General features: G+C 49.9%; 3 protein-coding genes across 3 annotated transcripts in view; 1 reads left to right on the forward strand and 2 right to left on the reverse strand.

Annotated features, from left to right (window-relative positions):
* Positions 1-2,191: 2,191 nt before the first annotated feature.
* Positions 2,192-6,431, forward strand: alkbh7 (alkB homolog 7). Its single transcript, XM_041177231.1, has 4 exons — positions 2,192-2,440; positions 3,762-3,935; positions 5,541-5,665; positions 6,062-6,431. The coding sequence occupies exons 1-4, from the start codon at positions 2,204-2,206 to the stop codon at positions 6,201-6,203; spliced, it is 678 nt and encodes a 225-aa protein (XP_041033165.1). The 5' UTR covers positions 2,192-2,203; the 3' UTR covers positions 6,204-6,431.
* A 1,150-nt stretch (positions 6,432-7,581) lies between these two features.
* On the reverse strand, positions 7,582-8,954 carry LOC121271157 (artemin). The gene is made up of 2 exons (XM_041176916.1): positions 8,855-8,954; positions 7,582-8,150 (listed from the first exon to the last, which is right to left on the reverse strand). The coding sequence occupies exons 1-2, from the start codon at positions 8,952-8,954 to the stop codon at positions 7,681-7,683; spliced, it is 570 nt and encodes a 189-aa protein (XP_041032850.1). The 3' UTR covers positions 7,582-7,680.
* gtf2f1 (general transcription factor IIF, polypeptide 1) overlaps positions 8,031-13,156 on the reverse strand; it is a 70,063-nt gene continuing 64,937 nt past the window's right edge. The window contains exon 15 of the mRNA XM_041177172.1: positions 8,031-8,150. The gene's annotated coding sequence lies outside the window, so the exon portion shown is untranslated. The remainder of the gene's footprint in view (positions 8,151-13,156) is intronic.

Genomic DNA, 13,156 nt, shown 5'->3' on the forward strand with positions numbered 1-13,156 from the left:
ACTGAGGGTTATTTAGCAAATGTTGTCCAATCACAGAATCACTTCTAATGTTGGACACTACTTTGAGCTTTGCAAATGGGCTGGTTGGCTATGGTTTGTATCTTGCCTGTTGCAAACAGTGGCTGGGATATGCTGTTTCGTTTAAGTTTCAAACAATACTTGGCAGTTAACTGTCAGTCACCATCAGTGGAGCATTTTCCATGGCAATGCTACTTACCAATCAGCACTCTCTTCACTACAGTATAAATTGTTTTCCCCCTTACATTGGTATTCTTGCGAGTGTCCTGATCAGTACAAGAAGAAAAACATTGTGTCTCTTTTTTTCAGCAATAGTAAAAGTACTTTGGCTAATGAATAACATGTTTCACACTAACTGTTTGATTCTCAATATGCAAAATGTTACATTGTTTAAGAAAGGTCCTTGTGTCTTGAGTTTTTTCTTTGCAATGATCAAGTGTTGCAACATCTTACATTTTAAAGCTAGTTACAGTCTAACATTTCACTGAATAAAGACATGAAGAATAAAGCTCTTGTGAGCTTTTTTCAATGCTGCAAAAGAATTCTGTTATTCCTTATAATGCTGGAGATCAGAGGTAATCAACCTTCACACGTTCCTTCAGGTGCACAGGTTTAAACATATCACTATTTCGCAATGACAAATTAATAAGTAACACACTGCACAATTTCCAGTAAATCTTCATTTACTTTCCCTGCAGTCACTATTTCCAAGTCTTTCAGAGAACAAAAAAAAAACTTGCTTTGCTTCGGTGTTGCTTTCCCTGGCCAGCTTGCTGAACAGCGCAGCTCCACCAGGCAGCCAGCAGCAGAGTTTATCCTCCTGGGGGAGGGGTGAGTGACAGCTCCCTGCAGTCTGCCCCCGGCCTCGTGTTTGGCAGAGGGAGAGATTTTCCGGCTCTGACCACATTGGAGCAGGTGGCGGCCAAGGCTGGAAAAAAAAATTAAAAACAGCGAATTCCCGTAATTCAAAAGTTGTTGGAAATTTCTCATCCCTGCCAGTGCCCAGGGCAATATTCACCATTCAACCCTTAGTTCAGCAACCAGAGAGACTGTAATAAAAAACCAGACGGACTGTAATAAAAAAATCAGAAAGACTAATAAAAAAAAAGACTGTAATAAAAAAAACAAGAGACTGTAACAAAAACAGAGACTGTAATAAAAACCCAAAGAGACTAATAAAATCCCAGAGGGACTGTCCAGTTCATTCCTACAATTTGCTGCCATCAATCCTGAATTTCCAGTTTCCCCTGGATCCGGGGCTCTGACTGGGGCAGAGATAGTGACCCCCCCACACCCACCGAGTGGTCAATCCCAGCTGGACTCAGGGTCAGTCATGGGAATGTGAGGAGGGGTTACAGGGGAAAGGTCACAGTACAGTCAGGGGGTAGAGATTATGGGGAAAGGTTACAGGGAACGGTCAAAGGGGAGGGTGTATCAGGTGAAAGGTTACATGGGAGAGTCAGAGGGTAGAGGTTATAAGGAGGGGCCGCTTGGAAATGAAGAATATTTGTTCCTGGTGGTTGTTTTCTCATTACTGAAAGATAAAGGTGGGTGGGGCCAGAGTGAACCTACAGCAAGGGTTAAAAAATACAGAGATAAAAACAAAAAACTGCGGATGCTGGAAATCAAAAACAGAATTACCTGGAAAAACTCAGCAGGTCTGGCAGCATCGGCGGAGAAGAAAAAAGTTGACGTTTCGAGTCCTCATGACCCTTCGAAACTAGGTGAATCCAAGGAAGGGGTGAAATTTAAGGTGGGGGGGGGGGTGTGGTTGTAGGGACAAGTAAGCAGTGATAGATAATCAAAAGATGTCACAGACAACAGAACAAGAGAACACATAGGTGTTTAGATAATATCACCACCTTCAACACCTCTGTGTTCTTTTGTTCTGTTGTCTGTGACATCTTTTGATGATCTGCTCCTATCACTGCTTGTTTGTCCCTACAACCACACCCCCCACCCCCCTTTAAACCAGCTTATATTTCACCCCTTCCTTGGATTCACCTAGTTGTCGAAGGGTCATGAGGACTCGAAACGTCAACTCTTTTCTTCTCCGCCGAAGCTGCCAGACCTGCTGAGTTTTTCCAGGTAATTCTGTTTTTGTTCTACAGCAAGGGTTAGAGGTCGGAGGGCGTTGTGAGCAGTGCGCATGCGCCGATCCCACAATGCGGCGCTCCGCTCCAAGATGGCGGCGCCCATGCGGAGGAGTTTCCGGTGGTTGAGGCCTTTCGGCGGGAGGAGGCCGCACGCAGCCTCGGGCCTCCCGCTCCTACTGGGCTCTAACCCCGCGGTGCTGGAGCGGGTCTCCCGGGATGTGGAGCTGCGCCAGGAGTTCATCAGCCCGGAGCAGGAGGCGGCGATTCTCCGGGAGCTGGAACCGCGGCTCCAGAGGCAGCGATACCAGCGGGAGCATTGGGACCAGGTCCGGCCGTAGCTTCAACCCCTACCCGGGGGCCGAGGAGCAGCTCCCGGGCCTCAAACCCTCTCCGTACTGACTGACAGTGCGGCACTCCCTCAGTACTGACCCTCCGACAGTGCAGCGCTCCCTCAGTACTGACCCTCTGACAATGCAGCGCTCCCTCAGTACTGACCCTCTGACAGTGCAGTACTCCCTCAGTACTGACCCTCTGACAGTGCAGCACTCCCTCAGTACTGACCCTCTGACAGTGCAGCGCTCCCTCAGTACTGACCCTCTGACAGTGCAGCGCTCCCTCAATACTGACCCTCTGACAGTGCAGCGCTCCCTCAGTACTGACCCTCTGACAGTGCAGCGCTCCCTCAGTACTTACCCCCTAACAGTGCTGCACTCCCTCAGTTCAGATCCTCTGTCAGTGCAGCACTCCCTCAGTACTGGCTCTCTGACAATGCTACATGCCCTCACTACTCACTTTACGACAGTGCAGCACTCCCTCAGTACTGACCCCCTAACAGTGCTGCACTCTGTCAGTACTGACCCTCTGACAGTGCAGCACTCCCTCAGTACTGACCCTCTGACAGTGCAGCACTCACTCATTACTGACCTTACAACAGCGCAGCACTCCCTCAGTACTGACCCTCCTACAGTGCGGCACTTCCTCAGTACTGATCTTCTGACAGTGCAGCACTCCATCAATACTGACCCTCTGATAGTGCAGCAGTCCCTCAGTACTGACCCTCTGACAGTGCAGCACTCCCTCAGTACTGACCCTCTGACACTGCAGCGCTCCCTCAGTACTGACCCTCTGACAGTGCAGCACTCCCTCTGTACTGACCCTCTGACAGTGCAGCACTCCCTCAGTACTGACCCTCTGACAGTGCAGCACTCCCTCAGTACTGACCCTCCAACAGTGCATCACTCCCTCAGTACTGACCCTCCGACAGTGCAGTGCTCCCTCAGTACTGACCCTCCGACAGTGCAGCACTCCCTCAGTACTGATCCTCCGACGGTGCAGCACTCCCTCAGTACTGACCCTCCAACAGTGCATCACTCCCTCAGTACTGACCCTCCGACAGTGCAGCGCTCCCTCAGTACTGACCCTCCGACGGTGCAACACTCCCTCAGTACTGACCCTCTGACAGTGCCGCATTCCCTCAGTACCGACCGTCTGACAATGCAGCTCTCCCTCAGTACTGACCCTCTGACACTGCAGTGGGAGTTGAGATTGTGACTCAAGTATTCCTGGTGTTCCATCCTTTATCTTTAAGGATAATGTCCGCTGCAGTGGTCTGATTTTTAATTGATTTTTCAATGTCTTTGACATAAGGTAATCCATGGATACCGTGAGATAGAAAAAGCACATTGGACTGAGCAGAGTGAATCTATTGTGCAGCGGCTGCGGGATATTGCGTTTCCCCCAGGAGTCCCCCAGCTCTCAATGGTACATGTGCTGGACCTTGAGAAAACTGGTTTCATCAATCCCCATGTGGACAGTGTGAAGGTAAATACCAGAAGCACATGATAATGTTGATACCACACCATCTGCGATTGCAGGGTTGTTATTTGTTCGATTCCTTTTGCTGCACATCTCTCCCTTTCAAGTATTTATCCAATTCTCTTTTGAAAGCTTTCCTTTTATGCACATGCACTGTCCTTGCAGTTAATTCCAGATCATCAGAACTCAATGCCTAACATTAATTTCCTCATGTCGCTTCCAGCTCTTTTTCCAATCACTTTAAGTCTATTTCCTCTGGCTAGCGATCCCCCTCAACCCTGCTAGAAAGAGTTTCTCCTTAAACCGTCTCTCCTAATGTACATCTCTTCACACTTACCCATATTAATTAGAATCTGCCATGTGTCTGCCAATCTCACCAGTCTGTCTGTGAACTCCTGAGGCTTGCTACAATGCTCTTCACTCCTTACTATGTGGCCAAGTTTCCTATCACTGGTAAACTTTGAAAGTGTACACCCCATACCTAAGTCCAGGTCACTTGTACATAACCAGAAAAATAACCACCCGACCACTGACCCCTGGAGGAACCCACTGCAGGCTTCTGTCCAGTCAGAAAAACACATGTTCACATCTACAGTCTGCCCCCCATCCTTCGATTATTCACCAAAATTACCACTGCCCCTTTGATCTTCTATTTCCTGACTAAGTCTGTTGTTTGCAACCCTGAGCAATTCCTGCAGCTGTGTCCTGGGCCTGAGATAATTGACTTCCAACAAACACAACCACACTCTTCCTTTGTACTAGGTAAGGGTCCAGCCAGTGGCGAATTCTCCCCTTGATTCCCTTTGACTTCAATTTTTACAAATCACAATTAAATTTTGCAATTCTTCTGTCCTAATCAGCTCATCATTTCTTGAACTATCTTTATACTTTTATACTAGTGCTTTGTGTTCCCTTTTATGTTTCTGTCCTCATACTCACTCTCTTTGCCAATCTTTCCCTACGCACTCTATACTTTGCCTGGTTTTCAGTTGTATTCTGTACCTGACATACACCTCATTTTACTATTTTATGTTAACCTTGATCTTCTTTCTCATCCAGGGCAATCTCTGGTTTCAGTGTCCCATCTTTGCTCCTTATGGGAATATGTTTGGTTTGTACCCAAACTATCTCCACCCAAAAGGCACTTAATCTTGCTTTTGTAATCTATTTTTCTATTAACAAGGCATGTGTAATCCTTCACTTTATTACCGTAAGAGCCTTTTCAACTCATCCTACCCTCTTTAAAGATTTGTCTATACACACCACCACACCCTCACCCCTCCTCCCAACCAGGTGTCTCTATTCCTACAATCCCTTTATAATTGTACCACTTACTTTATATTGACTCTGGTCATTCTTCAGACCAAAATGTATCTGTTCTGTGAGTGTCCCTGTCGAAGATTCCTCAATTTTCACAAGAATTGTTGCAAAAGTGAAGATTTTAGATGGCTGACTAAAAGGGTCCTGAAGGCACAGACTGCCTCAGCTTCTGCAGTGGTGAGGAACTGTGTCTGTGTATGGCGTGAGGTTAGGGGGGGGATGTGGGAACAGGAGACTGTCTGTCTGCGGTATGAGGATTGTTATTTATACTCTCCTCTCTCTGTCTCATAGTTCTGTGGGGATACCATTGCCGGGCTCTGCCTGTTATCGGGGAGCGTGATGCGTTTATTGAGTGAAGACAATGATGCGGATCGAGTAGATTTACTGCTGGAGAGACGGTCTGTCTACATCCTGAGGTGAGACTGCAGTGTGTGTGTGTCTGGGATCAGAAGGTCTGTGTGTGTGAGGCTGCTGCCCAGAGTGGGCATTGATACCCAACATCCAGTTCTCACCACTTTGATTCATTCAATGGATTTTCTTCTTGTGTACCCTCTCCCTGTTCCAGAGTAACTGATATAATGGTAATCGCATGGCTAAAGCTTGCCTCAATGTCCTTGGCAGAGAAAGGCATTCTAACAGTCAGACCTGTGTGTGTGTGTGCGTGAGAGAATATTGGCTGTAACAGTCAGATCTGTGTGTGTGAGAGAATATTGGCTGTAACAGTCAGACCTGTGTGTGTGTGTGTGTGTGTGAATATTGGCTGTAACAGTCATTGATCTGTCTTCCATCACCAGCACCTTGTTATGTTTCAGGGGGGTTGCCCGTTACCGATTCAGCCACCAGATCCTGCGAGATGAAGACTCGTTTTTTGGGGAACAGAAGGTGCCTCGTGGACGCAGAGTTTCCATCATTTGCAGGAGCTTGCCGCTCGGGCCAGTGTCAGACACAGGCTGAGGCAGAATAGATCCATGGTCACCTGCACTGATCCAATATTCTACATAAATGAAGCAAACACCAAGGGTTGTGCATCTTGACCTTCCCTTGGCTTCTCTCTCTTTGTCTGTCCTTCCCTCTCCTTCAATTACACACTGGAATCAGGACTTTGTGATATCACAATTTTTATTTAGATAAATTCAAGCATTGTGACAGCAGAACCTTTAAAATAAATAAATAATTTAGTTACATAAATATTTCAGGTTCCACAAACCATTGCCAATCTCCAAATACTGAGGACCAGCGCAGTCCAACCTCCTTCTCCCCAGCCCATATAGTCATCACCACAAACAGAAAATAGCAATCTTTAAGTACAAACCTTTGCGCATTGCATTAATTATAAATACATCACTCTTACAACGTTTTTACACAGTTGGACACCTGGAATGAGAAAGTCTGTAATTCTCCAAAATACCAAACCCCACACCTCTTGAATTTGTTCCTCCCCCCATCCCTCCCTCCCTATCCCCCCCCTCAACGCTCCCCCCCACCCTCCCTCCCTCCACCACTACCCCCCTCCCTATCCCCCCCACCCTCCCTCCCTCCACCCCTACCCCCCTCCCTCCCTATCCCACCCCCACGCCCCCACCCTCCCTCCCTCCCTATCCCCCCCACCCTCCCTCCCTCCCTCCCCACCCCCCTCCCTCCCTATCCCCCCCAACGCCCCCACCCCCCCTCCCTCCCTATCCCCCCCCACGCCCCCACCCTCCCTCCCTCCCTATCCCCCCCACGCCCCCACCCTCCCTCCCTCCCTATCCCCCGCCACGCCCCCACCCTCCCTCCCTCCCTATCCCCCGCCACGCCCCCACCCTCCCTCCCTCCCTATCCCCCCCCACGCCCCCACCCTCCCCCCCCCTTCACTGGAACAAAAGTTTGAATGTAACAAAAAAGCTGAGCCTAATGGAAGTGAAGAACTTTGTCTCTGACCTGCCCTGTGTTTCTCCAGCAAGGCACATTACTGACCCTCTCTGTACCAACAGGCTGGAGATTATCAAGTGAATGGTAGAAAGGAGGCAAGATTCAGAGAGATGGGGGGGGGACTTAGGCAGGGAGGGAGGAATAAACAGCATGAGCACAAGATGGAGGAAGCCAGAGGAACATGAAAGAAGCGTGGATGAGAGGAGCTTTACTGTCCACAACTATCCACCCCGCCACCCCCCCCCCCTGCCAATCAACCCCACCCTTGTCCCACACAAAACTTTTATTTGTCTGAACCCAGATTTGTGACTGGCTCAGTTCTGTGGCAGTGCTGATACCATACAGACTGTCCTGTTATTACAACTCTTTCTGCCCCCACCCCTCCCCTCCCCCCCCCCCCCCCCCCCCCCCCCACCCCGGCCTGACTGTCTGGGTTTTGCGTGGGATTGAGTGCAGCTTTGGTCCTGATTGTCCTGGGATTTTGGTCTCTTTGCCCCACCCCTGGCCTGTGCTCAGACAGTTACCCAATGCAGCTGCACTCAGAGGCTGAGAGTTTCTCTACCGTGTGCCAGTGATTGTTAATGTCCAGGAAGGTGACGTCTTTGAACTGGGTGGGACGACAGCAGGGGTCACTGACAATCTTCTCCTGCGACAGGTTGAGAAGGCCCGTCTTACGCAGCAGCAAGGAAAGAGTCAGGTCGTGGTTTGTCCTGGCCATGGGGCAGCTTCCGCTGCAGTACTTGAAAAGGACAATTTCATCTGAGTGGTAGCCGAGGCCCAGGTCCTGGACACGCAGCTGAAGGGCTCGGAGCCTGCAGTTCCTCTCCTCCCATTCCCCACCTTTCCTGGTCACTGACATTTTCCGTTTCCTCCGGGCTCTTCCCGGGTTTGACTGTGGCTCGGGCGAAGAGATCGATGTGGGAAATGGTGAAATAGTGAATTCCCCATCTGAGTGGATGTTAGGGACTCTCGGTAGCATGGCCCCTTGCTCTGAAAGACATGGAATAAAAATGTCATTGAATTTTCCTCTCAACAAATGTATTAGTTAGTTAAAAGCAAAATACTGCGGATGCTGGAAATCTGAAACAAAAATAAAAATAGCTGGAAAAACTCAGCAGGTCTGACAGCCTCTGCGGAGAGGAATAATGAGTTAGCTTTGTGGGGGTGAACAGCGGGTGTGAGGGATGTGTCTGGGAGAAGCAGTGTTGTCACCAGTTCGGAAGCTGTCTTTTGTGAAAACATGAACCTGTTCCCCTCTCCATCGCTCCACACCCCAGCTACAAGGAAGCTCACTGGGGGAAAAGGCAGATTGGGACACCTGCTGGGATGTCAGCTTTGGCCGTCGTCTCCCAAGAGCCCGGACTCTCGCTGTGACTGTTTTCTGACGTGCACAGACCCTCAGTCTGGGGATGTTTTCCCAACCCTGACCCGAATCCTTCACGGCCCAGGCAACAAGGCCAATAGTAATGCCCCGTCTAAAGTAACTAACCAAATGACCTGCTCCCAAGTTAAACGTTACTTGGATGATATTTTACCAAGATTAACTTTTGGGTGGAGTGAAGCATTTTACAGGTTTGGCAACCTCAGCAGCTGTTGCTCAGTATTTACTCAGAGCTTTCCTGCAAACACAGACTCAGAGAAACAAGCCAACTTTGTGAAGTTAATGTGTCAAACTGAGGGTGGCCCTCACTTACCCAGAGTCCGCTGAGGTGGGACATCAGTGTCCAGAGATCCCTTCACTGTCAGATCAGCATGAAAAACGATCAAAATCGCCAACAGCACCGGGAAGGTCATTGTCCAACTGTGTTCACGCGTCCTCCTGCTGAGGTGACTGCAGGGCTGCTGAAATTGTTCACTCCAAAGTTCTTTATCAAGTTTTAATTTCAGTGATGCTCCCTTTGCAGTTGCAGGATGTTTGTGATGGAATGAGTGAATTGGAGTATTTAAAGCGAATCCTGAATCCTACATCCTCTCACTGACACATACGACATTCCTGGCATGACTAGCCAGTGAGAGCTGCCGGGTATCAGCTGGTCCAAATACCTCAGTGTTACAGAAACGATGCTGAATGTGAATAAAAGTCAGCCCAGCTCTGAGCTGATGATTCATCAGGTACAGGAGAGCTTTACCTGCAGAGACCAGAAGGGGCAGCACAAAGGGCACACTGCCTCACATCCTCAAACAGGTGGGGGGGCGGGGGAGGAGGTGAGGAATAGATTTGTGTGCCCTCCCGTCTGCAAGGAAGTTTAAGAATAACACAAAGTGTCTCAGCCACAGCTCAATGGGAGAATTCTTGCTTCTGAAGAGATATTGTGGGTTCAAGCACCATTCTAGAAATTTCGGCCCATAATCCAAACTAATCCATTATGTTTCAGCACTGTGTACAGGACCTGACACATCCGGAAGTGGTCCATGCCTGTATGTATGAAGACATGGACAATATCCAGACTTGGGCTGACAAGTGGCAAGTAACATTCACGCCACACAAGTGTCAGGCAATGACCATCTCCAACAAGAGAGAATCCAACCATCGCCCCCTTATGTTCAATGTCATTATCATCGCTGAATCCCCCACTATCAACATCCTGGGGGGGTTACCATTGACCAGAAACTGAACTGGACCAGCCATATAAATACTGTGGCTACAAGAGCAGGTCAAAGGCTGGGAATCCTGCAGTGATTAACTTACCTCCTGACTCCCCAAAGCCTGTCCACCAGCTATAAGGCACAAGTCAGGAGTGTGATGGAATACTCCCCACTTGCCTGGGTGAGTGCAGCTCCCACAACACTCAAGAAGCTTGACACCAATCAGGACAAAGCAGCCCGCTTGATTGGCACCACATCCACAAACATTCACTCCCTCCATCACCGATGCACAGTAACAGCAGTGTGTACCATCTACAAGATGCACTGCAGGAACTCACCAAGGCTCCTTTGACAGCGTCTACCAAACCTATGACCACTACCATCTAGAAGGATAAGGGCAGCAGATAGATGGGAACACCACCACCTTGAAGTTACCTCCAAGTAACTCATCATCCTGACTTGGAAATATATCGCCATTCCTTCACTGTCGCTGGGTCAAAATCCTGGAACTCCCTCCCTAACAGCACTGTGGGTGTACCTACACCGCAGGAACTGCAGCGGTTCAAGAAGACAGCTCACCACCACCTTCTCAAGGGTAACTAGGGATGAGCAATTAATGCTGGCCCACATCCCATGAATGAATATTTTAAAAAGCTGTCACGATGCTGTGCCCCACACTCAGCCTGTCACACGACACTGTGCACACCATTTAATAGCTGGGTTTTCTGAGGAATTTCATTGGCTGAGAAATGATTGGGAGTCCAGAGCAGGTGAAAAGTGCTGTATAAATTGGAATTTCTCTGTGTCCTTCGTCCCTTATCTCTGGATCATGTTGGGGCCGCTTTCTCAAACATGGATACAACCTGTGAACAAACAACCTAGAGAGAGGGGGTAAGCTATTGAACCACAGGTAGCATCATAATAAAGACGAATTGTTTTGGTAACTGATAGGCAGCACACAGATCCCCATCACAGGGCAGGAATATGGGAGCAGATTTCTTGGGATCACAGAGGTCAGTGTTTGCCCAGAATGGGAATGAAACCGAGAGACAATTGGTCTGGATGATTCAGTACCACATGGGGAGGTAACATTTCCTCTGAGCTGTGCTAGATAGAGACTGAGAGGGAGGGTGAGTTACAGACTCTTGGACAAAGGGGTAGACAGCCACTCATTAGACAGCTTGAAGAGGATGTTTCCCACATGCATCCATCACACACAATGTGCTTTTGATATCTACAATGCTTCGAAATGTTTTGTTACATTTTCCTGGTGTATTCCTACAGACTCGGCTCGTAAATCTCTCAGTGCAATGTCTCTGCTTAATCCCCACACAAATCACCATTCCTGGGTCAGGAGGAATGTTTCCACCTGTGAACTAACCTCACTGAAAGTCAAAGCAAACACAATGCAGCAGCTGCCTGCCAGAGTAATGTAGAAGGGCCCACAGTGAGCATGGGGCGCGGTGGGGGGGGTGGGGGGGCGCAGGGCGCGGGGCTGGGGTGGGGGTGGGGGGGGAGCCGGGGGGTAGACAGGCCCTTCAGCCCTGAGCTCAACTCCACAAAGCAGGAGGGAGGGGAGGGACGGTGAGTCTGACCTGACCTCTCAGTCTGGAGAGGGGGGTGGGGGAGATGGTGGGGAACAGAATCTCTCAGTGGCAGAGCTGCAGTGACAGGTAGGGGTGGGGGAGACAGAAAGACAGCCTCAGCTGCATCAACAGGATCGAACAGTGAATGGTGATGGAGAGCAGGAAGCAGCTTCTGTCGACCAAGATTTAAAATTGCCTCATGAAACTGCCCAGTCCTCATCCCGATCCTGATCGGAAACAGCCCACTCCTCATCCTGATCCCAAACTGCCCCCTCCTCCTCCCGATCCCAAACTGCCCCCTCCTCAACCTGATCCTGATCGGAAACTGCCCACTCCACATCCCGATCCTGATCGGAAACTGCCCAGTCCTCATCCCGATCCTGATCGGAAACTGCCCAGTCCTCATCCCGATCCTGATCGGAAACTGCCCACTCCTCATCCTGATCCCAAACTGCCCCCTCCTCAACCTGATCCTAATCGGAAACTGCCCACTCCACATCCCGATCCTGATCGGAAACTGCCTACTCCACATCCCGATCCTGATCGGAAACTGCCTACTCCACATCCCGATCCTGATCGGAAACTGCCTACTCCACATCCCGATCCTGATCGGAAACTGCCTACTCCACATCCCGATCCTGATCGGAAACTGCCCACTCCACATCCCGATCCTGATCGGAAACTGCCCAGTCCTCATCCCGATCCTGATCGGAAACAGCCCACTCCTCATCCTGATCCCAAACTGCCCCCTCCTCCTCCCGATCCCAAACTGCCCCCTCCTCAACCTGATCCTAATCGGAAACTGCCCACTCCACATCCCGATCCTGATCGGAAACTGCCTACTCCACATCCCGATCCTGATCGGAAACTGCCCCCTCCTCAACCTGATCCTAATCGGAAACTGCCCACTCCACATCCCGATCCTGATTGGAAACTGCCTACTCCACATCCCGATCCTGATTGGAAACTACCCACTCCTTATCCTGATCGGAAACTGTCCGCTCCCCTTCCTAATCCTGATCCTGATCTGAAACTGCGCGCTCCGCATCCTGATCCGAAATGGCCCACTCCTCATCCTGAACTGGAACTGCCCAATCCTCATCCTGATCCGAAACTCACCACTCCTCATCCTGATGTGAAACTGCCCACTCCTCATCCCAATTCCGATCCCAAACTGCCCACTGATCATCTTGATCCTGACCTGAAACTGCCCAATCCTCATCCTGATCCAAAATTACCCGCTCCTCATCCCAATCCCAACAGGAAACTGCCCGCTCCTGATCCTGAACTGAAACTGCCCACTCATCATCCCGATCCTGATCGGAAATTGCCCACTGCTCATCCCGATAGGAAACTGCCCCCTCCTCATCCTGATTCAAAACTGCCCCCTCCTCATCCTGATCCAAAACTGCCCCCTCCTCATCCGGATCCTGATCGGAAAATGCCCACATCTCATCCCGATAATGTTTGGAAACTGCCCACTCCTCATCCTGATCCTGATCCAAAACTGCGCGTTCCTCATCCTGATCCGAAACTGCCCACTCCTCATCCTGATGTGGAACTGCCTGCTCTTCATCCCAATTCCGATCCCAAACTGCCCACTGCTCATCCTGATCCTGACCTGAAACTGCCCACTCCTCATCCTGATCCAAAACTGCCCATTCCTCATTCTGATCCAAAACTACCTGCTCCTCATCCTGATTGGAAACTGCCCACTCCTCATCCAAATCCTGATAGGAAACTGACCGCTCCTGATCCCGAACTGAAACTGCCCACTCGTCATCCCGATCCTGATCGGAAACTGCCCACTCCTCATCCCGATAG

Source organism: Carcharodon carcharias, chromosome 30 (assembly GCF_017639515.1).
Source record: "Carcharodon carcharias isolate sCarCar2 chromosome 30, sCarCar2.pri, whole genome shotgun sequence".
Lineage (NCBI taxonomy): Eukaryota > Metazoa > Chordata > Chondrichthyes > Lamniformes > Lamnidae > Carcharodon > Carcharodon carcharias.

Coding starts and splice junctions, on each gene's coding strand:
- alkbh7 (XM_041177231.1), top strand. CDS start 2,204: ATGGCGGCGCCCATGCGGAGGAGTTTCCGGTGGTTGAGGCCTTTCGGC. Junction 3,936..5,540: donor CCCATGTGGACAGTGTGAAG/GTAAATACCAGA, acceptor TCTGTCTCATAG/TTCTGTGGGGATACCATTGC. Junction 5,666..6,061: donor CGGTCTGTCTACATCCTGAG/GTGAGACTGCAG, acceptor GTTATGTTTCAG/GGGGGTTGCCCGTTACCGAT.
- LOC121271157 (XM_041176916.1), bottom strand. CDS start 8,954: ATGACCTTCCCGGTGCTGTTGGCGATTTTGATCGTTTTTCATGCTGAT. Junction 8,151..8,854: donor CCCACCTCAGCGGACTCTGG/GTAAGTGAGGGC, acceptor CATGTCTTTCAG/AGCAAGGGGCCATGCTACCG.